Source organism: Theropithecus gelada, chromosome 8, assembly GCF_003255815.1.
Source record: "Theropithecus gelada isolate Dixy chromosome 8, Tgel_1.0, whole genome shotgun sequence".
NCBI classification, from domain to species: Eukaryota; Metazoa; Chordata; class Mammalia; order Primates; family Cercopithecidae; genus Theropithecus; species Theropithecus gelada.
This window is the reverse complement of record NC_037676.1, coordinates 103,266,221-103,291,829: the sequence shown is the minus strand read 5'-3', so window position 1 is coordinate 103,291,829 and position 25,609 is coordinate 103,266,221. Positions and strand designations below refer to the sequence as shown.

At 42.6% G+C, this 25,609-nt stretch overlaps 1 protein-coding gene across 6 annotated transcripts in view; it reads left to right on the top strand.

Moving 5' to 3' along the window:
- Positions 1 to 8,359: 8,359 nt before the first annotated feature.
- YWHAZ (tyrosine 3-monooxygenase/tryptophan 5-monooxygenase activation protein zeta) overlaps positions 8,360 to 25,609 on the top strand; it is a 35,479-nt gene continuing 18,229 nt past the window's right edge. The window contains exons 1-2 of one of the 6 annotated variants that reach the window (XM_025395304.1): positions 8,360 to 8,802; positions 13,163 to 13,467. In XM_025395304.1, coding sequence (XP_025251089.1) covers positions 13,174 to 13,467 — 294 coding nt within the window. In that variant the 5' untranslated portion in view covers positions 8,360 to 8,802; positions 13,163 to 13,173. The other 5 variants (XM_025395302.1, XM_025395305.1, XM_025395303.1 and 2 more) reach the window with 5 other exon arrangements.

Sequence of the window (25,609 nt, the reverse complement as noted above, 5' to 3'; positions counted from 1 at the left end):
TTCTCACTACTGCACCTGGTCTTAAAAAAAAATTTTTTAAGAGAAATAAATACTTCTTGGGCTTAAATACTTGGAAATTTCTGGTTTTAAATATTTAGAATGTGTTTATCAGTGAATTTCATTTATTCATGTTATTATCATATGTAGCATTATTAATAATCTCCAAAATGCTGTTTTCTTCTTAAAAAAATACATTTACTTATTCATTATTCTTCCATTTACCCAATCTTCACTACCTATAAAGAGGTGGCTAATACAATTGGCCCTCCATATCCACCAGTTCTGCATCCATGGATTCAACCAACCAAGAATCAAAAATATTCAAAAACAAAATTGCATCTGTACTGAATATGGACAGACTTCTTTCTTGTCATTATTCCCTAAACAATACAGTATAACTACTATTGACATAGTATTTACATTGTATTCATTACTATCAGTAATATCGAGATGATTTCAAGTATATGGGAACATATGCATAGATTATATACAAATACTACACCATTTTACATAGGGGACTTGAGCATCCATGGATTTTTTTTGCTTTCATCTTTTCAAACTCAATACCTGTAACTTCTGGCATTTAAACAGCTATTCAATGAACATCTATTCAATGACCATGTGAATGAAAGCATGCATGTGGTTTTTCCAGAACCCAAATCCAATGATGGTGTTGTTTTTTAAAAGACATAATATTCCAAGGTGTCATCAAACATTTTACTGACATTCTTGCATCCCCTGGTCCTGACATTATTTATTGGTTCTTCTAGAAAGGCCCATGAGATGTTCCAGCAAAGAACAGTAGAATGTCATAACCAAGACCTCATCAGGAAATGTGATCTCTATTCTGTCTCTTTCCAGTAGGTATTATTAGGTGCTTTCCCTGGATTTGGTATTCCCTTTATTCTCAGGTCAAGTCCAACAGCCACTTCTCCCTGACCTCTGACTCTCAAATAACTGCAATAAAACAATCAAACCTTCTTTGTCAGCAGCTTGGGGTTAACTGTTCTTTCTAAAGCTTGATCTTCATACTGTCTCCAATCCCTGCTCTCTCGTATCTACAGATGCTGCCTACCCGATATATGTTAACTTATTTATGCTGTTTGCATGCATAAGCTATTGCTAGGTGCTACTGCTGTGACAGAAAAGTCACAAAAGAAAGGTGACCTCATCTTGTAGATTGCTTAGAACTTTTGACAAATAGTGCTTTGTTTAGAGAAAATTCAGCACGTGTCCTGTTCTTTTCCTATTAGTTATCAATTAGGATGGTCCTACCGTTTTTACTCAATCAGTTTTTTAATTGTCCTAGCCTGAAGCCTACCAAATGTATTAGCCTGACTGAAAAATCCATGTTTAACAAATAAGTGAGGCATTAACTGTGTGAAAAGTAATCATGTCAAAAACATGGATTTGATTTACCCAGAATAACCATCTCATTTCTTACAGAGTGAGTTTGGATTATGTTTCATATCAATCACTGGAATATTGAAATATTTCAGGGATTCCTGACAATTTCATGGCTAAGAAAGTGTGGTGAGTCCTCCTAAAAAACAGTTTTAGGCCAGGCAATGTGGCTCATGCCTGTAATCCCAGCACTATGGGAGGCCGAGAGGGGAGGATAAGTTAAGCCCAGTAGTTCCAGACCAGTCTGGGTAACATAGCAAGACCCCATATGATTAAAAAAACAAACAAACAAAAAAACCAAAAACTAAAAATAGTTTTAAGTTAAAAGCAATTGTCCCAAATAAAGACCAAGAAAGCTAGAATACAGACAGGAAAAGTTGTGTATCAGGCCCCAAGAAAACTGCCAGAAATTCACATTGCCTTTATTCCTTTTCCAGATGCCTGTTTTGCTGGGGGTTGGAGGGTGGGGAACAATTTTTTTCTACCGATACATATGCATCTTTACTGCATTTTAAAACTTTAATGAATTCCAGGGTTCACTGTGCTTATTCTTGAGTATTCGGGACTCAAATACAGGCTAGAAAGGGACAAATTCTTCTGACCTTTTCATGAGGTGATGGCTTTTTGAATTGTAAACTGATCATTTTTGAATTGTAAATAAGCACACTTTTGAAACTGTGAGCTCCCCCTGCCTCTACCCACCTCAGGGAGGTGTCATGTGGTGGCAAGCCTCACTGGTTGAACAGACACGTAATACCCGTACCTTTTCTTATTTTTCTTAAAATGTATGAGTACCTCTACAGAAGTGATTTCTGAATTGAAACAGAATTTCTGCTAAGTATATACACGAGCACTGCCGGCACGGTGGCTCACGCCTGTAATCCTAGCACTTTGGGAGGCTGACGTGGGCGGATCACCTGAGGTCAGGAGTTCGGCCAGCCTGGCCAACATGGTGAAACCCCATCTCTACTAAAAATACAAAAATTAGCTGTGTGTCATGGCACACACCTGTCATCCCAGCTACTTGGGAGGTGGAGGTAGGATAATTCGTTGAATCCAGGAGGCGGAGGTTGCAGTGAGCCCAGACTGCACCACTGCACTCCAGCCTGGGCGACAGAGCAAGACTGTGTCTCAAAAAAACCAAAAAAACCCAGAACCTTTATTTCTGTACCACTAATCTCAACAGTAACTTCCAAAAGCTATTCCTAATGCTTAACATCAAATTATTGATCTGTGCTTACAACATGTAAAAATATAATACAGTACAAAATACAATTGACTGAAGACTGAAGGGTTAAGATGTTAAAACGGTGTCAAGCTAAGGTTCTTGCTATAACCTTTCCCATCTTTCCATTAAAATATCATGAGTTTTTGAAAAATAAGAGTCAACCATTTGCAAGAGTCTGGGTGGAATTTCCATTGACTACAGCATAGAGGAGGCCAAACTCAGAAACTCTACTATGGATACTTTATCCTCTGAAAAAGAAAAGCAAAGTTGATAGGAAAGAATTTAAGCCTTCAAATTATTATTCAATCAGAATTTACAAATCCCAGAGAACGCACAACAGAAATACAAAGGCCTGGCAGGTGGCTGGTTAAAAACTGTGGTGGGCTGGGCACAGTGGCTCACACCTGTAATCCCAGCACTTTGAGAGGCTGAGGCGGGAGGATCACTTGAGCCCAGGAGTTTGAGACCAGCCTGGGCAACACAGCAAGACCTGCATCTCTACAAAACAATTTAAAAATTAGCCAGGCATTGTAGTGTGCGCCTGTAGTCCCAGCTACTCAGGAGACTAAGACAGGAGTATCACTTGAGCCCAGGAGATCAAGACCACAGTGAGCTATAATAGTGCCGCTGTACTCCAGCTTGGACGATACAGTGAGACTCTGAAACACACTGACAGCTGACAGTGTTCAAATGTGTAGTTTTTCCATTTATAATCACAGCTGATTAAAGAACCATAGATAGCCTCTGATTCTTGACAACATAAATTCCCCTCACTGCAGACAACTGGACAATTGGGTCAGGGGAAGATCTTGTCATGGCGTCCGCTAAACACGCGATGAATGTAAATGTCAGCTGGATTCCAGAATTTGGGCAAGAAAGTACGTACTTGTACCCTCCTACAACTTTAGAACAGTTTTCAAGAGAACAGTAAAGAGAAGCAATGGAAATTTTATCTGTTGGTTGGCCAACTTGGAGACTGGAAATTTCCCTCATTGACATATAACAGAAAAATAATCACCACCACAACGTAACAGCTACCAAAAATTCTGGAGTACAAGGAAATAGGACACCATCTGAAGAGTCTAAGGAAAAGCGGGTATCTGAAAATGATTATAGGAAAATAGGAAAACTTTAGAAAATGTCTGTTTGTGATCTTAATAGGTGTAAGAACATATGGTATCTATCAAAGAGTGACCTATATGGTAAGGATGTAAGGAAACTAAAAATTTAACTGCAAAATTTAACATGCAATGAAGAAAGCAAAATTGCCTCTGGTGATAACCACATCAGTAACCTGTAAGATGAGTGAGTTTTTGTAGGGAACCTTAAACTCTCCATGGATAGTTGGTGCTCATAGCTCAGTTTCTTTTTTTTTTTTTTGAGGCGGAGTCTTGCTCTGTTGCCCAGGCTGCAGTGCAGTGGCCGAATCTCGGCTCACTGCAAGCTCCGCCTCCTGGGCTCACGCCATTCTCCTGCCTCAGCCTCCTGAGTAGCTGCGACTACAGGCGCCCGCCACCATGCCCGCCTAATTTTTTTGTATTTTTGGTAGAGACGGGGTTTCACCGTGTTAGCCTGAATGGTCTGGATCTCCTGACCTCGTGATCCGCCCGCCTTGGCCTCCCAAAGTGCTGGGATTACAGGCGTGAGCCACCGTGCCCTGCCAGCTCAGATTTCTTAAAGCATAATTTGCTTACCTCCATTAGCCCTTACCTCACCGTGCTGCACTGTAACTGTATTTAGTGTGTCCCTGCCCCTAGACTGTGAGCTCCTTTAGGGAAGATCCATGACTTATTCAACTTTATCACCAGCGACTAGCATGATCTCTGACCAGTGAGTCCACATTAAGTGCTTCATGACATGTATGAAGTGAGACCTCACAGTCAGCATGGCTTGCTTTCTTTTCTTTTTTTTCTAAAGAGACAAGGTCTCGGCCAGGCGCGGTGGCTCACGCCTGTAATTCCAGCACTTTGGGAGGCCGAGGCGGGCGGATCACGAGGTCAGGAGATTGAGATCATCCTGGCTAACACGGTAAAACCCAGTCTCTACTAAAAATACAAAAAATTAGCCAGGTGTGGTGGGACACACCTGTAATCCTAGCTACTCCGGAGGCTGAGGCAGGAGAATCGCCCGAACTCGGGAGGCGCAGGTAGCAGTGAGCTGAGAACGCGCCACTGCACTCCAGCCTGGGTGACAAAGCGAGACTCCATTCTGGAAAGAAAAAAAAAAAAAAAGAGAGACAGGGTCTCACTGTGTTGCCCAGGCTGGAGTGCAGTGTGGCTATACATAGGCACGATCCCACTAAGAATTAGCACAGGAGTTTGGAACTGTCCCATTTCTGACCTGCAGAAGTTTACTCCTCCTTAGGCAACCTGGGGTTCTTCCACTCCCAGGGGGTCATTATGTTGATGCTAAATGTTGGCATAGCACACTACAGCCCAGAACTCCTGGGCCCAAGTGATCCTCCAACAGCATGGCCTTCTTGTTTTTTAAAAGCAGGATGCAAAAAAAACCCAGTCTGTCACCAAAGTACCATAGAACACAAGGCTAGAGTCTGCAGTGTAGGAATCGAGTTAATAGGTATGGGTTTAAAATACTTTTTTTTTTTTTTTTTTTTTTTTTTTTGAGACGGAGTCTGGCTCTGTCGCCCGGGTTGGAGTGCAGTGGCGGGATCTCAGCTCACTGCAAGCTCCGCCCCCCGGGTTTACGCCATTCTCCTGCCTCAGCCTCCCGAGTAGCTGGGACTACAGGCGCCCGCCGCCTCGCCCGGCTAGTTTTTTGTATTTTTTAGTAGAGACGGGGTTTCACCGTGTTCGCCAGGATGGTCTCGATCTCCTGACCTCGTGATCCGCCCGTCTCGGCCTCCCAAAGTGCTGGGATTACAGGCTTGAGCCACCGCGCCCGGCCTTTTTTTTTTTTTTTTTAACAAAAACAAGGCTAATATAGTAGAAGATGGTATCAAATAAAGTAAAAAGTAAGTAGGGAGGAAATATTACTTCTCTAGGGTCATCCTAGAAGTCAACAGAATAGTTGAGAATACTTACATTTTTCTTTTTTTTTTTTCTTGTTGAGACAGGGTGTCAGTCTGTCACCCAGGCTCAAGTGATCGATCCTCCCGCCTCAGCCCCCCAAGTAGCTGGATTTACAGGTACACACACCCGGCTAATTTTGCGTATTTTTTGTATTGACATGGTTTCACCACGTTGCCCAGGCTGGTCTCCTACTCCTGGGCTCGAGCGATCCATCCGCCTCAGCCTCCCAAAGACCTGGGATTACAAGCGTGAGCCACTGCACTTGCCCTGTATTTCTATCAACTGCCTTTTATCGAAAGATCAGTTTCCCTTTTCTTACTCTCATTTTTCCTCCCCTTTTCTTTCATTAAAAAAAAAAAAAACCTTCCCATATTTTAGATTTGCCAATTACTTTCACAGACATTACAGTGCTATTTTAACAGATAAACTCTCAATTGCGGTGGCCTAAAAATAGAAGTTATCCCTCAGTAAACTCCAAAATGATTGGGGAAGGCTTTCATAGGCTTCCAGGGACCCAGGCTGTCTTCATTTTATGACCTCACCCGCCTCTAAGGCCTGGGAATCCTCTCCATTCAGCCAGAAAAACAGGGATGGAATGAACATTCAAACAGGGAAACTTTTATGGGCCAAGCCTGCAATGGAGCACATGCCTGCGGTCATACCCCATTAGCTAGCACTCAGTAACATGGCCACATGTAATTGCAAAGGGGAATGGGCAATGGAGTCTAACTGTGGCTGCAGGAGGAGAAAAATGGGTTTGGTGAATAGCTAGCTTGTCTCTGCCACTAACTGCAGATTATTTCAACAACAGATATGCATGATCTGGTGTACTACATGTAGGTAGCCCTTTCCTTACTTTCTCATGAAATCACTGCAACAACCTAATGGGATTGGAAATTAGTATGTCCAATTCAGAAACCTAAGGTCACACAGTTCCGAATGACAAACCAAGATTTAGTCCCTGTTCTGCTGCAAAACCTTCTGCATTATGCTGCATTTCTCCAAATAAAACACGGTGAAGTGAAATTATAGTCTGATAGCATTGTGATTACACTTAAAATATCATATAACTGCTACATCATCAATAGTGTCCATCCGTGGAGATGTTTTCCCAATTGGAGTGATGGACTTGTGCTAATTTACTTGAACTCTTGTCCCATTTTAGTATTTTATTTTTGAGATAGGGTCTCACTTTGTTGCCCAGGCTGTAGTGCAGTGGCACAATCACAGCTAACTGCAGCCTCTACCTTCCAGGCTCAAATGATCCTCCCACCTCAGCCTCCCCAGTAGCTGGGACCGCAGGCCCATGCCACCATGCCCAGCTACTTTTTGTAGAGAAGGGGTTTTGCCATGTTGCCCAGACTGGTCTTGAATCCCTGGACTCAAGCCATCTGCCTCCCTCAGCCTCCCAAAGTGCTGAGATAACAAGAGTGAACCACTGTGCCTGGCCTTTTTCTCATTTTAATGTATAGCATTATATATTGATGTATAGCTCTGACGAGATCATTGCAGTCCCCTATAGAGGAATGAATCAATATTTACTCTCATCACTCATGTCTCATTAGCACTGAGAAACACAAATAGGCATTTCTACTTCTAAAAGATACTTTAAAAATGTGGTTTCTTTCTGTTACTGAAGTTTCCTAAAAATCAAAAAGAAGAAAATAGTTTCATTTTATCTTTACAATCCTTTGAACACTAGAGATATCAATCACATACATCCATTTACAAATGAATAATAGCTAGGTTACTCTGTGTAAGAAATATACGTATGTGTATATTCGTTTAATCCTCAGCATCACCTAATGAGTTAAGTGTTTTTGTTGCCAGTATTTTATTGCCCTGGCTATCAAAGCACATAGAGGTTAACCAACTTGAGTGAGGTAAGAGTTGCGCATTGAAGAAAATAAAACAGGTCAGGGTATTAGTGAAAGTCTCCAGCAACGTTCCCAGGGTTCATAGGTTCTATTTATTCTGCTCTGTATGCCATAGGTTATTCCTTATTTCTTGAAAGATCTTTTCCTCAGGACTTTCATAACATCCCCTGTTCCTTTCTTGCAGCTTCATTGTATCTTTATTGTGCAGACACGTTGACTTGAGTATGTAAAACCTAACAGTGCCTATTGTTGCGCTAAAAAATGCCTTTCTATTAAAGCATGAGGCAAAAACCTAACTTAGCTCTTTCTTTCCTAAACTCACAATTTATAGAGAAACCCCTTAACCTCCTCTGAAACAAAAGGCATACACGCTGCATAGACATATATTTGAGACATTAAAGAAACATGAATTTCCATTTTAAAAAACGTTTAACTTAGTATCCTCTGTCAAATTTCTGGTGCCTACTACAAAACTGGAAAAAACTGTTAAAAAAAAATAGCTTTTGAAATATTAGTCATTTTAAGTGAGTCACGCCCTAAAAAGAATTTACTTGGGAGTCAAAGCTAGTTGACCCTAACATCTCAGAAATAAAACTCCAATTTGTTCATCTATTTAACCTACCATGAGTTTGTGATTTGGCAGCTTGTGAAAAACAACAACAAAAAACCCACTGAAATGGAACTGGTCACTGGAAACTCTCTTTCTGGTCTGTACTATCTAAATGCCAGCTGTCATGTCAGGCAAAAAGTAATTTGTAGAGCAGCTTTGTGGTCCACTGTATTATGCAGGAAAGACAATGTACTGGAAGAGCGAGGACTCAGTCATTTCGTGTCTACTACTGAGAAACTAAATTCTGTAGAGAACATGGGGCTAAATGAACCTCAATAAAGATACGTTGGAAGAATCAACGAGGAGTTTACACAAGGGTAAAATAGAGTTCCAAGCGCTCTCATTGCTAACCGTACAGTCTCTATGACTGTTGCAAGTGGTTTTGCAGGTCATCCAGGCACTAACCTTTTCTTAGCCCGAACACATTTAAAGAGTGAAGGGGCAGCGACACTGTGAATGTTTCTCTCTGAACTTCCTTAAGTCAACTGGGCGGAGGCCCTACCCGTTCAGGCACCTGCAATTTCCGCCCTTCTCCTTCCCCTTCTTCCGGGCTACTGTCCCCGCTCATCACCCGGCCTGTGGTCCACTCCCACCGCCAGCTGGAACCCTGGGGACTACTAGGTCCCTCAAACCTTGCTTCTAGGAGACGAAAAGGTAATGATCGTCATGTGTTAAGTCACTGCAGTATGAGGTCTTCACGTGAAAGCTTTATTTGGGTAGGAAAACCTAGCCTACGAGAAACGGGTCCGTGCGGTCACGCCTGACTGCCTGTCTCCGGGTCAAGGCTGCCAGGACCAGCTCCAGCCCTCCGCCAGAGAAGGCTGTCCTTTCCCCTCGGAACTCTGGTTTCCCTAAAGCGGACGCGCCTCCTTCCAGGCTTCACCTCCCGCCGGCTCCGCCCGGCCCGGCCCATCTCGTCCCCACCTCGGCGCCCACCCATTGTCCCCTCGGGCAGTCACCGAGCGCAGATCCCGAGCTCTCGATTGGAACGCCTCCCCATCACTCAGCCACACTCAGGGGCTGGACGCCTCACTCCCGTTTCCGAGCCATAAAAGGTCTAGGGCCGCTTCCCCCAAGCCAGCAGGTAAAGCCGCGGCGGCGGGAGGGAGGCCGGGAGGGGCCGCGCGCCCCGGTCGGCCCCACCGGGCAAGGGGAGCGGCGTGGGGGCGGGGGGAGCGCACCACACACAATCCTCCCTTGCCGTGCGACCGCGCCCGGCCCCCGCCCCGCAAGTCCTGATCACAATGCCGGAGCCGCCGAGCCACCCTCGTCATCCTGCCCGGGGACGGCCCTGGGGCAGTTACTACCGCGAAGCACGGAGGGCGAGGCGGGGCGGGGCGGGCCTCGGGGAGAGGTGGGGGGATGTGAAAGGTCCCGGATGTTACTGAACGGGAGCCCCTTCCAGAGGGAGTGACTGGGGCAAGCGCAGACGGCCTGAGCGAAAGCTAAGGTGGGGGTAGGGAGAGAGCGCCTTCCCACAGGCTGAGAGGAAGAGTGGACCGGCGGAGGCTGCAGGGGAGAGGGAGAGAGGGCGTCGGGGACCCAAGGGGAAGGCGAGGAGTGGGGGGGTTTGCGGGAAAAGAAAAAAAAAGCTTCCTGCCTAGGTGCACTCGGGACAAGCGTAGAGGAGCTGGGAGCCGAGTGGGGTGGGAGAAGTGGCGGCTGCGGGCGAGGACGCACGCGCCTCCGCTCGCCCTCCAGCGCGGGCGGGCAAGACGCGCGCCGGGGAGCGGCGGTTGCGCGGGGCCCAGATCGCTGTGGGCACCAATCAACGGTTGCCATAGCAGCGTTTGACGTCATCGTGCGTGTGGTGCCCCTGCTGCCGGGGCTGGTGATTGGAGGAAACCCCGTGTCTGCGGAGCGGCTGTAGCCTGTGAGCAGCGAGATCCAGGGACAGAGTCTCAGCCTCGCTGCTGCTGCCGCCGCCGCCCAGAGACTGCTGAGCCCCTGTCCGTCCGCCGCCACCACCCACTCCGGACACAGGTGAGGAACCTGGCCGCCGCCGCGCCCCGCTCCTTCCTGTCCCAGGCCAGCCTTCCGAACGCGTGGGAGCCGTCCTCGCTCCGTCCCCTCATCCCCACTAGCCCCGCGGTGGCGGCGCCGGGCTGAGGCGGAGTCTCCTCAGCGGACACGGGCGGCGGCTCCTCTTCCGCTGAGCTCGGGCGGGCGGCTAGCGGCCGCCTCCGACTCCTTGCTTCCGCATCGACGCCCCGGCGCCGATCGGTGCTCGCTCCCCCGTCCTGCTCCCGGGGGTGGGGAGGGCGCCCACACGCGAGATCCCCGGGGATCCCCCTGTCGCCGGCTCCCAAAGGTGGACGAGGCATGGCCGGGGCGCCGCCGGCCGCGATCCGTCCCCACCCTTGTCTCTGCGGGCTCCCACCCCCTCCCTCGTCGCCCTTCTCGCTTCCGCCCGAGATAATGACTCGGCGGCGGCGGCGGGCATCGCAGTGGCGCAGGTGAGGCCGCCCCCTCTTTTCTCCCTCGGCCGCCCCCTCCTTCCCCTCCCCCGCCCCCTCCCCCTCGCGCAGCCTCTGCGCTAGGCGCTGCGGCGGCAGGACCCGGCCCTCCCCCACCCCGGGAGGCGGCGGCGCGGCGGGGAGGGGCCGGGGGCCTCGGGGATCCAGGAGCGAGGGAAAGGCCTGGCCGAGAGCGGGCCGGAGCCCAGGCCTGGCACGGCGGCGCCCGCCAGGTAGACCGGGGCGCGGCTGCGCGCCGGCGCGAGGGGGAGCACACTGCGGGGTGAGGTTTTGGGGTGGGGCTCTCCTGGGACCTAGAGCTGAATTTCGTGGGCTCCGCGGTGGGAGGAAGGACTTGAAATTTCCTGGTGGGGGTGGGGGATGGGTCTGACTTTTTTTGCTCCTTTCGAACGGGCGGAGGAGGTGCGGACGGGGGCTGCGAGTCCAGGTGGGGGTAGAGAGCGGGGTGGGGAGCCCGCCGTCGGCTTCCGTGCGTGATGGACTAGAACTGGAGGTTCCTTGCGCTCGGTTTGGGGGCGCATATCCTGCTTTGGGGGCGGGTGACCCTGAGCATAGCCGCTGGTGGCTCGCTCTGCTGGGTGTGGCTCTCGTCCCCTCCCCCACCTGCAGCTGTCGGTCCCTTAGAGACGCTGTACACGGGCATCGGCGCTGATCGGTGGCGGGGAAGGCGCTGGGTGGGAGAGCGGGGTGTGTCCGTGGCGGGGCTGGTAGTTGTTCCGCTTCTGCGGGCGGCTGTGGCGTCTCTGCCCCGGGGTCGGGCGGCTTCGCTCCCCCCCCGCGCCACGGCTTGGGCGGGGGCGCGGGCTGCTCCTCCCTCTGGCTCCGGTCGGAGGAGGGGGGAATTAACACTCTGCAGTAGGTTGGGCTCCCTGACACAGATCCGCCATGACAAAGGAGAGTCGGGGACTTGAGCGGAGGCTCCGACTTGGGCGGAGCCTGGAGGGGGGTGGTTGCGGATAAGTGGACCGGAGGATTTTCACTTTAAAGTCCGGGTCTGCCGGTTTTCGTTTCGCCGTAGTCGACGTCTCAAGTCAGGTAAGGGTTAAATGGGTGCGGTGAGTCCTGCCCGCAGTGTAGAGGCGAGGCCTTGGAGCACTCATTACTGTGTGAGAAACCTTATCCACTTCCTCTTGTACCGAAGTGATTGGGTAGAGAATCCTTTGTACTGGTTTAAATCATTTTTCATTAGAAGCAGAATTAACCAGAGACTGTTTCTGAGATCCTAAGGGAAAAATTAGTAATTTAGACACCTGAGGAAAATAATGCCGTCATAAAGGTTAAATAGTTTACGTATTGAGCCAGTACCTTGTATCCAAAGTGGCTAAATAATTTGTTTAAAATGTGGGGACTTGTTCTAATTTAGTTAAAAAAATAGTGTGAGATTTCCCTGGGAATGCAAAAGATGATTAATATTCGGGAGTCAGCTTCCAAGGTGAACTCTTCCGTTCACCTAATTTAAAAGTGCACTTCATTCAGGGTGTGTATTTTTCTCTAAAGTCGTTTTTTTTTTTTTTGGTGTGGTATCGCTGTGTGGATTAGTATCTTTGTGCTGTTTGCCAACTTGCCAAAGGATATCTTTCCAGAAAAATGTGGCTGAGGTAAATAGAAAAGGTCTAGGAAACTAAAACGTGAGGGAAAGAGAATTAGGTGGATAGTCATGGTGAAGAACAGCTTGAGTGATAACATCCAATTACAATATGACAGCTAGACCAAAATGCAGCACTTCTACATTTCAACTGGAGCAATGACATTGGAAACACTTGTAAATCAAGTACTTCCAACGTGATATATTCTAGTACTCACAGGAAGAGTTGAAGTGCCATGACTTGTGGATATTTTTAAAGCATGTGGACATATAACAAGGAGTTGAGGCATTAGGGTCAGATATTGATCCTTTGTGGTGGATTTATACTCAAAATATCTGAAAACAAACAGTTTGGTCATTCCTCCCCCCAAATTGTTACGCTATTATTGGCTGGCAAATGTTGCAGAGATCTAGTAGGTTTGGGGTGGGGGTAACACTAAAACTAAAATTTAATCACTCCTGACGAAAGTATTATGAAAGTAAAAAGACGAGTTAAACTGACAAGAATTATGATTCTGGAAATATGATAGAAATCCAGATGTTCTCTGTAAACAATGCTTTTACTATGGAAGAAAAGCTGCTTAATTTCAGATCACTTAGTGGTATTGGAAATGAGTTGAGATTTTGGTCAAGTAAGATTAGGGGTAAGTTTTTGAGGCAGCTTTTGAAAGTAATTTTGACCTTATGTGAAATCTGTATCTTCTGAACAAATTTTAGTTTTGCTACACTGATGTGTTAATGGCTGAAAGTTTACCTCTGATGCTGAGTATGCTGAATTTTTTTTCCTTTTCTGACTATCCTTTTGTGAAGCTGCATTTTAATTCCTCATGTGAACAGTCTTCCATAGGCAGTTAGATTTCAGGTTTAAAAAACTCATTTGCCACAGGTATAATTTTGAGTCTGTTTATTTTGATGGGAAAAATTTTAAATACTCCTTTTTTCCCCCCTGCAGAACATCCAGTCATGGATAAAAATGAGCTGGTTCAGAAGGCCAAACTGGCCGAGCAGGCTGAGCGATATGATGACATGGCAGCCTGCATGAAGTCTGTAACTGAGCAAGGAGCTGAATTATCCAATGAGGAGAGGAATCTTCTCTCAGTTGCTTATAAAAATGTTGTAGGAGCCCGTAGGTCATCTTGGAGGGTCGTCTCAAGTATTGAACAAAAGACGGAAGGTGCTGAGAAAAAACAGCAGATGGCTCGAGAATACAGAGAGAAAATTGAGACGGAGCTAAGAGATATCTGCAATGATGTACTGGTGAGAATCAATTGAGTCTGGCTTCATTATACTGTAAGGTTCCTATGAGTATCAGTTACATTACTCTCAACGTTTTCTTCGGTTTATCTTTTCCTTCTAAACATTGTGTGTTCAAATTTAAAAGTCTTCATGGTGTCATAACTAAAAAGATGTTAAGACAATTATAGATACGTGTATGTAAAGTAATTGTAATAATGATGATGAAACAGTTCAGTTTTAAAAATAACAGACTTTAGTATTGTATTGTGTGTTAATTGAAAAGATAAACTAATAGTATTACTGCTTTACTTATGGTTAGAACATTTGTGGTAGCTCTATAGCTGGTTATCTTAAATGTACATCTATGGATAAAGGAATTTTACATATTTTATGTAAGAGAGATGTAATAGGATACTGATTGTAGAAATAGTACTCTTCTCAGGATTAGCCGCTATAATGTTAATGTAATGAGTCAGCCATGCAGAAAACTCTGGCGTCACGACTATGAAACCTCTTTCCTGCATTGAATTCTTGAAAATAAATTTTGAACACTCACAACCATGATGAAAGGTTATGAATAACTCAAGCTTGATTTTTCCAGTTTGAATCGAGTATTCTAAGTATTCAGTACCTACTGTGTTGAAGCACTGCGCTTAAAATGATTAAACTACATTTTGGTTAATTTTAATCTGTCATACAAAGTAGGGCTTTTTGATCAAGAATAGTTTAAATTTGAGGATAAACTAGTAGAAAATCCAAGCTGGCAGTTTTTGGAATAATATTTAAAGTGATTTTGCTAAATGGTTACACTTAACCAGTATGGCAGGACTCTGATATACAAAGAGGGGCAGCAACGTCGCGATTTTTCTGGACAGGTTACTGAATGTGGGACTCAGTATGGAAATCCAGGTGTGTTACTTATTATATGAACCTTATTTATATGGAAGAAGTACTGTAATGAGCAATAGGATAATGTCTGATGTGGTTGTGGGTTTGGGGTTTTTGTTACGGTTGTGATGATGCTATCATTTCTTTACACTTGTATTTACTAATGGAATAGCATCAGTTCCTAAACTGTATTTTTCTCAAATGATACTTGACACTGTCTTTTAAAATAATAGTGATTTTTAAAAACATGCTTATTTGGGTTCACAATCACAAACTCAATGAGACATCTGTCTTGGGGCTTTTTTGTTGTTGTTCTTATTGAAACCTTTACAATGATAGCTGTTATTTGTATCTAAGTTGAAAAAAGGAATATCTTGCTTTTATTGAGGCCAAGTGACAAATACCTATCTTGTGATTTTGCTAAGGTAGTAAGAATATTTAAATTTTGAAAATGTGATTTTTTTTTTCTATAATAAAAAATGTATTGGGTTTTTTTTTTTTTTTCCTTGCTCTCCTTACTAATATCTGTGTAAGTGTAACTCAGTTTTGTTCAGTCTGGTGTTACACTTGATCAAAAAGTTTTTATTTGGGCTTCAAAGGATGTGTTACAAGTTAACATTTCCCTTAAGACAAAAGTCAATTTTAGGAATAAAAAGGAATGTGACATTTATCTTTTAATAACACGCTTATTTGCAATACCAGGTAGGTATGTGCATGTTTTCCATATACAAAGTATAAAAGTTCTTGTCATTGTGAGTCTTCTCCTGGGAAAAGACTTGTAGCAGGTTTGTTTTTTTGTGTTTCTTTTGAGACTGAGTTTTGCTCTTGTTGCCCAGGCTTGAGTGCAATGGCATGATCTTAGCTCACTGCAACCTCAGCCTCCCGTGTTCAAGCAATTCTTCTGCCTTGACCTCCCTAGTAGTTGGAATTACAGGGCGTGCGCCACCACGCCCAGCTAATTTTTGTATTTTTAGTAGAGATAGGGTTTCACCTTGTCGGCCAGGCTGGTAACCAGGTCAGGTCTAACTCCCAACGTCAGGTGATCCACTCGCCTCAGCCTCCCAAAGTGCTGGGATTACAGGGGTGAGCCACCATGTCTGGCCCAACTTGTAGCAGTTTTGACTATGCTTCCCTTTGGTTTCCTTATCAAGAAAAATTTTTTGCGTAGAACCAGTAGATGAGGATGACAAGATAATCTCTTAATATTCATAGCTTCTTGTTGTTACGATTATTAAGGAGTTTGATTCTGGTCCCTACCCACATTGTTACCCTCTAGAATAGCATTGGCTTCTTAAAAAGTCTAAATGGTATTTACACTTTGAAAGTTTGGATGAATGAGTTTTCTTTACTATACAAGTGGGTTCGAAGAGAATACTAAACAAGCTTTGGCTTCCAGCCTTAGTCTTTTTAAGAGTAAGACTTAGTGATCTTTGCATACTCAGAACGTGTAGTAGATGCTCAAATATTTGTTAAACAAGCAGAAAGGCTTCTTTTGAGAAAGGATAGAATTAGGTCAGCAGCACTGCAAAATTTCGCTGGCTTTTTCTTTTTCTGCTTGGGAAAATTTGATATTTACAGATAATAGGCTTCTTTTTCCTACCATCTATTTCAAATAGGTCACATCGACTCTGGAAACATTGCATAAAATTCCTTTTCCCCTTTTTAGTGAAATGGAAGAATAAAGTGTAGCAGAACTGGTATTTCTACTAGAGAAAGTTTTTGAATCATTGTTACTTAATGATTATTAAAAATATTTTAAATTATATATTTGAGATTTTACATGATAAAAAAATCAATTATAATTTTTTATTACTCCAGCCTTTTCTGGGCTTTGAGATATATATATATGTATATACACATATACATATATATATACACTTTAATTTGAGAAAAATAAGCAGGTAATCCCTTTGCAGAATTAATGGTATTGGCTGGTGGCATTAGTGATAACCAGATTTTTTATATTGAGCACCTATTTTATAATAGCTATGAAAATATACTCTTCCTACAAAAAGCAGCTAATCTCCAACGTTCTGAGTTTTTCTGAAGAACTTGTTAGTAACCCATTCTGGTTACATGTGTTTATCAATTGTTTAACCATTTAATAAGCAAAGAGCTTGGACCATGTTGCTTATTACAAGAGTTAATAGAGCATTACCGTGGGAAGTGGTCACTGGCATGTTCTTCACAATGTGGACTTTTCATTATGTAAAAGAACTTCGAGTTCTTCTCTTCCATGTGTTAATTTGAAACTGCAACATGTGAACTAATGCAATCTGCTTTTCCTGCCAGATGCTTAGACAGAAACTCTCTTGGTAGTTGGGGAGGGACTCAACACTAGTACCTCTTTAAACCTGAAAGATGGCAGCCAAAAATTGGGTAGTTTTTATCTTGCACTTGATGAAATGAATTCCAAGGAAATACAGTCTAGGAAGACTATTTCAAACTCAAAGAAGTATGTCGAGGTGAATAATGGAGCTCAAGATACTGAATCAAACTAGTTTTACCATTTAATAGATGCATGGCCTGAGGAAATCACTCAGTCCCTCTGAGAAAACTAAGCTCAATTAAATAGGAATAATTCTCATCCCCCAGGGTTGTGGGGAATGAGAGGTAAAGCACCTTGACTACCTTTTGTGTCCTGTTTATTTTAGCTTTTCAGTTCTATTTAAAAGTGTGAGCCTGCCTGTAATAGTGCAGGGGTCTCTTAACTCATAGTCCATGAATGGAATTTAGAAGATGGACGAAGCCTTTAAGATTGTGCATTTTTCTGGGGCAGAAGGTCCATGCCAACCATCAGATTTTCAAAGATTTCATTTTAAAATTTAAAATCCACTGCTATAGGCAAAGAATGACTTTATAGGAAGTCTACGACAGGAAGCAGTGTAAAATTGTGTGTCTAACATTCATAACAGTTGGCAACTGCAGTTCAGTAATCTTAATAGTGATTCAGTTAATTCGACTGAGTTCTATTTTATTGCTGCTCTACATTTTTATTTGCTCAGAGCAATTTTAAGTTGTGGTTATGGGGCACCGATTTTTATCTCCAGCCCACAGAACTACCATTAAACAGAAATAAGATAAGAAAGCAAGTAGTTTTTGAGTCCCTTGTAGTCTGAATATATTATTATATGCCTTGGGCTTTAAAAACTGCTATGTAGTTTTTAAGATGAAAATCACTAGGCAGCTCATTGGAAAATAAGGCCTTCTCCAAAGAACTCCGTAGTGTTATTTCTATTGTTACTATTTTATTTTATTAAGATATACTGTATATTTACATGTCTTCGTGGTTTTGGTATGTTTCGAAGTATAAAGAATTCAAGTTCTGTGGTCCCAGGAAGGAAGAAATAGGACAGTGTTTTTTTTTTTTTTTTGAGACAGAGCAACGCTCTGTCGCCCAGTCTGGAGTGTAGTGGCGTGATCTCGGCTCACGGCAAGCTCCGCCTCCTGGGCTCACACCATTCTCCTGCCTCAGCCTCCCGAGTAGCTGGGACTACAGGTGCCTGCCACCACACCTGCTAAGTGTATTGTATTTTTAGTAGAGGTGGGGTTTCACCATGTTAGCCAAGATGGTCTCGATCTCGTGACCCTGTGATCCGCCCACCTCGGGCTCCCAAAGTGCTGGGATTACAGTCGTGAGCGACTGCACCTGGCCTGTACAGTGTCTTTGGTAATAAAGTTCATTTTTTTTAAAATGCGAAGTGCCACACCCAGTGACATATTTATACAAATACAAAAAGTCTGAGGTATATGAAGTGGAAATGATGAAAATAAAGGGAATGGAAAGGTAGAGAGGCCTTTGTTGTTTGATGGGAAGGGAAACTAGCTCTGCCTTTATAATACTGAATTAAATGTCATTGGACTTATGGATTAATTTCACAAATTTTTGATTCCAAAATAAGTTACTCTTGGCATATTTATATTGAAGTGTGTGTGAGAGAGAATTTTTAAGTCAAAATGATGGGTGTTCTGGTATCAAGTAAGTTTTAAAACTTAGCATACAGTTTATTGAAATTCTAGTAAGTTTCTTAGAATTTTTTTGTAGAATTCTGGTTCCCTATTGTGATTTCATCCTAGTTCCCATAGCTTTTGCTTTACTCTGACAGTTTTACACAGAGAATAAACACTGCTCAAGGTTTTAGGGGTCTTAGAACTGCTGTCAGTTTCTATATACTCAAAGCCAGTGTTCCTCTTCCTTTTGAAACTGCCTGTCCTTTATAACTACCCAATTTTAGCATGTTTTCTAGACTTAATCACATGACATGCTGGACTCAACTTTGACTTAATTTTCAGATTACAAGCTGTTGATGTTTCCCATATCATTGGTTCCCTATCTTTTATATTCATGCTGAATTGTATAGTTCCCAGAGTTATACTGGGAAAAGTGTACATTGCCAAATAGGAAAATGATACTGTAAGGATAAACTTGATGTGCTTTTAATGGACAAAAGCTAAATTATAAACAACTTTTTACTGCTGCTTATGGTCATTCACTTGGACTTGTTACTTTTCCTTTTCAGTTCTCTATTGCATATATTTCTTATTCTCATCTTTCTGAAACGCTGATTTCATTCCATCTATTTGCTTGATCCTTGCCAGAATTCCCTGCAAGAGGCTTTTAGCTTTAGTTTGGTCTTCTCACTGTCCCTGTTACAAACCGTTGCTAATTACCATCTTTATGGCCTGAGGGTTTCTGCCATAAAAGAATATCTTTCAGCATCAGAAGATTGGCTCTATTCTCCTTGAAAACATCTGTGTATTTGTAAAGTACATATCGAAGTATATATGCTTTGATATATTTAGATGGCACAAATTTAAATTTTGGTGTGGGAAGAATGGTGTGCCTGGCCACCGTATTAGCAGTTCTCTCTTTTTTATTATGTGTATTTCTATATAACCGATCATTCACTTGTTCTCTAGTCAGTAATTCACTGTAATTATGAAAAGCTTGTATCTGTGAAATTTACTGTGCAATAGCAGTTGTTATTGGTTTAGTTTTGTTTTCTGGTAAGGTATAATGTGATAGAAGTAGTAGCGTAGTGCAGGATAGAGTTTTACATATTGGCATATTTCACTAGTTGTTTTTCTATTGCCATTCTTTTCTAATAACGTGGATCTTCAGGCACCAAAGCCATGTGGATGAATATAGCTGACTTGGTATCAGTAAGATCATTTTGTGTGACACCTGCCCTTTTGTTTACATTGGATAGGTTATTAAAACGTTTCAGCATGTAAACTCTTATGGATTTCTTTTGACAGGATTTGTTGTGAAAGTTCCTTTCTTCCCCAAATAAAAATGTGCTTACAGTGGTAACAACAGGTAAAAGAATGTAAAGATAGTTTCAGCCAAGTATTAATCTATAAAGTTAAGCAGATCAACATAAGATTTGCTTAATGGATTGGCCTGTATGCATGTGTTGAATTTTAAAATCTAAGAAAGATTATTGCATTAAATTTGCAGGGACTGCCCAATTTTTGTTGTATTAGTATTTTATTTGAATTGTTTAATGAGTTGGGAAGTTTTTTTTGTTTTTTGTCATTGTTGTTTTCTGAGACAAGAGTCTCACCCTGTCGCCCAGGCTGGAGTGCAGTGGCATGATCTCGCCTCACTGCAGCCTCCACCTTCCGGGTTCAAGCGATTCTCCCTCAGCCTCCCAGGTACTTGGGACTACAGGCATCCACCATGATGCCCGGCTAATTTTTGTATTTTTAGTAGAGATGGGGTTTCACCATGTTGGCCAGGCTGCTCTTGAACTCCTGACCTCAGGTGATCCACCCACCTCAACCTCCCGAAGTGCTGGGATTACAGGCGTGAGCCACCGTACCCAGCCTAGAAATGTTTTTTAGTGGCAGTTAATTTCTAACTTGCAAACAATTTTAGGGATCTAGAGTTTTTTAGAAATTAGCGTTATATCAAGGAACCCAGTGGTATGCAGAATGTTTCTCATCTAAGTGATTAATTACAAATGCTTTTCTGAGAAAGACCTATTTGTTGATCCAAGGCTTAACGAACACTCAGCTTATAATTTTTTTGCTCCTTAAAACGTAATAAACATTGTCCAGAGTTTAGAATGACATATTTGGACCACATTCAACCAAGAGAAACTTAATAAAAATATTATGCAAAATACCTACTTAAAATGTGATTCTGTGGAATTGGCAGTTGAGGGTAGTGTTATATAGGCAAGCTGTAGTTCTTGCCTGGAACAGGCAAGTTCTCAATTCATCAATTTGATGAGTCCTTTAGCATTGTGTTTGGAAGATGTTTGGAAATAAGACAACTCAAGCAACCCGCTTTTTGTAAGAGTAACGACTTTTCCTTCACAGTTGCCCTTTGATTGTTGCCATCTAATGGAGGACTATCATCGGGCTCTTTTTCTTTAATTGGAGCAGAGATAAAACTTTAAACATATCCCTGTGTAACATTTCAAAAAATAAAGGATACTAAAGCGTATATTGCCTTACTTAAAGAGAGGTGATAAAAGTTAGCATGGGCCATGCAGACTTTTTGAATTTTTGATTCGTATGATTTGGGGTAAGTTTTACTGCATTTCTCTTACTGTTTCTACGTCTTCAAAATGGGAATAATACTATCTATCTCTAGGATGTTTTGGGGAAATTGTTGAATTAACACACCCCTGTGGTGGTGTTAAATAGCAAATACACTGCTTTACCTTTTGTACCTCTGATATCACTTTATTGTGGTTTGATTTATAAATTTTGGATTAAATTTAAGAGAACTTTAGAAAGCTGAAATTTTTTATTTAGTATTTGACAACTTGCTATTTTATAAGCCCTGTGCTATTACAAAAATCGATGTAAAAGCCCTGCTATTCAGTCTGGAGAGGGAAATAGACGTGCACAAATAATACAAGTCAAAGAGGGAAAAGTACTGCAAATTCATTGAACATGGAAAAGCTGGTCTTTAGCCGTTTTTAAAAAGGGGCTGATAAAATATAGTCCCCCTATGTAGTTTATCCATAATACATAGTGTGCACATACAAGCTAAAAAGCCCTATGAAAAATGAGGCGTTTTAACTACCACAACCACCACCAACAAAAAGCATTGTGAGGGAAATAATGGTAAATTGGGCCTTGGTTTGTGAGAAACTTCAGCCCAGGCCTAGATCCTGGGGGAGGGGGGAAGAGGAAAGCCTTCAGTGAGAGTGTCAATAATTTTTAAGTTTATACCTAAGTTCTTTTTGACACTTGTTAGTGTTTCACCTTTTTTTTTTTTTTTTTTTGAGACGGAGTCTCACTCTGTTGCTGAGGCTGGAGTGCAGTGGCGTGATCTTGGCTCACTGCAAGCTCCACCTCATCTTGGCTCACTGCAAGCTCCGCCTCCCAGGTTCACGCCATTCTCCTGCCTCAGCTTCCCAAGTAGCTGGAACTACAGGCGCCCGCCACCACACCTGGCTGATTTTTTTGTATTTTTACTAGAGACAGGATTTCACTGTGTTAGCCAGGATGATCTTGATCTCCCCACCTCGTGATCCGCCTACCTTGGCCTCCCAAAGTGCTGGGATTGCAGGCATGAGCCACTGCACCCAGCCTAGTATTTCACTTTGAATCTTTAGGAGCAACATTTCAAAATTTGTTTTCAGATGTTCAGATGTTCTTTTTTTTTTCTTTTTGAGATGGAGTTTTCACTCTTGTTGCCCAGGCTAGAGTACAATGGCGTGATCTTGGCTCACCACAGCCTCCGCCTCCTGGGTCAAGCGATTCTCCTGCCTCAGCCTCCCAAGTAGCTGGGATTATAGGCATGCACCACCACACCCAGCTAATTTTTGTATTTTTAGTAGAGACAGGGTTTCTGCATGTTGGTAAGGCAGGTCTTGAACTCCTGACCTCAGATGATCCACCCACCTCAGCCTTCCAAAGCGGGATTACAGGTGTGAGCCACCACACCCAACCTCAGATGTTCTTAAAACGCTGATTCCTTCTAGGATTATTTTGCTAGCATTCATGATTTGGAGGGAGACAGTTCTCTGAACCTGATTTAATTTAGCAGTTTTTGTTTGTTTGTTTGTTTGTTTGAGACGGAGTCTCGCTCAGTCGCCCAGACTGGAGTGCAGTGGCGCAATCTCGGCTCACTGCAAGCTCCACCTCCCGGGTTCATGCTATTCTCCTGCCTCAGCCTCCCAAGAAGCTGGGACTACAGGTGCCCGCCACCATGCCTGGCTAATTTTTTGTATTTTTAGTAGAGACGGGTTTCACCGTGTTAGCCAGGATGGTCTCAATCTCCTGACTTCATGATCCGCCCGCCTCGGCCTCCCAAAGTGCTGGGATTACAGGCGTGAGCCACTGCGCCTGGCCAGTTAAGCAGTTTTTATTCCTGCTTCTTGCTAGCCCTTTCACCCAGTTGATTAAAAAAAAAAAAAAAGTTTTAGAACAGTCCGGGCTTTCTATCAGCATTGTTTAGTGCAGGTATCTTTTGTTTTGGGGTAAATATCAGGGAGCAGCTACTCTCTTACAGGAATTACATTGAATAATGAAGTTTTAGGCTGGCTTTAACAGTTTTTAAACATCAGGGATAATATACTTTTGGTTTGCCAGATTTCTTGTTGATTAAAAATGCAGATTTGCCATCTATTAATGGAAAATGCGTTAAGTGATTGGGCACAAGCCTGCTTATAGATGACCTTATTCATAGAACATAAGTTCACAGTCTAAAATCTTATTCTGTTAGGCCACATTGCATAGAAAGGTAAGAATTTCAAGTCAAAATGTCTACAAAGACTTATTTTATTAACACCACCTAATCATTAGCATTTTTGGTGGAGCACTTTTCTAATTGGTTGGTTGAAAGCAAGTGAGGAAATTGCAAATCAAAGAATGGAAGCCACTCTGGCCACAAGGGGGAGTAAGAGATTAATTTCCAAATCTCTGGGCCCGTAATGTGTGACAGATTACTGGCTTCTTGCATGATTTCTTTTTAAAATTTTAAGAGATCTAGCAATTATACAAGGCCCAGTGGCTCTACAGAATAAAAATTATAGGAAAATTATCTCTGCACAAGAGAATTGTACAAGACTAGAAATTTGAACTACACTATGCTGAAGAGTTGGAATTAAATTTCCTATTAATGAGGATGTTATTAAAATGACATTTGTGGGGTATTTTTGTGAGTTTTTAAATTGAATAATACAAACTGGGAGTTTTATATTTATAGATTTGTAGAATGTGTTTAAATATGCAAAAAATTCATAGACTTATTGAATTTAGGGTTTGAAGGGACATCTGATCTAGCCTTTTCATTTTAACAGATCAAGACACTGCAGCTCAGGGGTTCATGAGGTCATACAGTAAGCATTAATATTTGTAGTCCCTTAATATAGTATCACCTTATTGTAGATTGAAACATAACATTTAATCTGCCATCAAGATACTTGGTTTGTAGGGGAGGATGAGGAATTGTCAGAATAACAAAATTAATGACTTTAATTTCATTAAAAACAGTGGAGTGTTCTTGTTGTTTGAGATAGAGTTTGACTCTTGTTGCGCAGGCTGGAGTGCAATGGCACAATCTTGGCTCACTGCAACCTCTGCCTCCCGGGTTTAAACGATTCTCCTGCCTCAGCTTCCTGGGATTATAGGCATGCGCCACCACACCCAGCTAATTTTGTATTTTTAGTAGAGTTGGGGTTTCTCCATGTTGGTTGGGCTGGTCTCGAACTCTGGACATCAGATCATCTGACCTCAGATCATCCGCCCGCCTTGGCCTCCCAAAGTGCTGGAATTACCCGTGTGAGTCACTGCACCCGGCCGATTTTTGTTTTAGACTTTATTTAGGGTGCTGTACTTACTGAGAATCACTTTTGAGGGCTCTTGTGTCTCAGTTACGTGCTACCTCAACCTTTTAACTTTTGATGTGTGTATGCTTTGTATGAAAGCAGGCATGTCTGTGTCCTAATGTCTCTCTTCGTTTGTTGTTTTGGAAGACAGCCATGACAGTACAATCTGAAACAGAGGAATGGGTTATGGAGGCTTGATGGATCTTTCTCCCACTCACATATTTGGTGAGATCATGTCAAAGTTAGCCCAGCTGTGTTCGCAAATTTCAGTTCATAAATGTCTCATTAGAGGTTGATTGTTTTGCTTTGATATTCTGGGGGTATTTGCTATTTGCTAATGACACTTAATGTCTAATTACCTTTGTGCAAATTAAATTTAATATTAGGACCAGTAGGTCAAATACTCTTTTAAGACTAGATGAGAACTTTCTCTCCACCCCACATATTTTTCTTTACAAATGTATCATTGTTTTTGTACTACTACTCTCCTAAATACAAAAGTAGTATCAGCCACATAAGGAAATTTGAAAAAAAAAACGAGCGTAAAAAGGGTATGAAAAAGGGTATCTTTCAGAAATAAAGACAATTAAAAGGGACTTCTTTAAAATGTATTAATTTTTCATTTTGAAATAATTTCAGATTTAGAAAGAGGTTGGAAAAATATGAAGAGTTTTTCATATATTTTTCCAGATTGTCCAGATGTTACTAATTACACTATAATTATTAAAATCAGGAAATTGATAAAAATAAATGATAAACTATTATGTAACCTATAGATTTTAATTAAATTTAGCAAATTGTTTTACTGTAATTTGCTATTTTTGCTCCAGAATTCCATCCAGAATCACACTTTGCATTTTGATTACATGTCTCCTTAATCTCCTTTAACGTGGATCAGTCTTTTTTTAGTCTTTGCCGCTAATGATTTTGGCACTTGATTTTCAAGAGTACTGGCTGGTTATTTTGTAGAATGTCTCTCAGTTTCAGTTTGGTGATTATTTTTTTTGTTTTTTTGTTTGTTTGCTTTTTGAGATGGAGTCTCACTCTGTCCCCCAGGCTGGACTGTAGTGGCGTGCTATCCCAGCTCACTTTGCAACCTCTGCCTCCCAGATTCAAGCGATTCACCTGCCTCAGCCTCCCCAGTAGGTGGAATTACAGGCACCTGCCACCATGCCCAGCTAATTTTTGTATTTTTAGTAGAGACAGGGTTTCACCATGTTGGCCAGGCCAGACTGATCTCAAACTCCTGACCTCAAGTGATCTGGCCGCCTTAACCTCCCAAGGAGTGAGCCACTGTGCCCAGCCTGTCTGGTGATTTTTCATGATTAAATTTAGGTTGCGAGTTTTTGGTGAGAATCCCTTGAAGTGATAGGGTGTCCTCCTCAGTGCATTATATTAGGAGGCGCATGGTGGTGTCCTATTAATTAACCAATTATATTTAGATAGTGCATTATGCTGTTAGGACTTCTGAAAACACACCC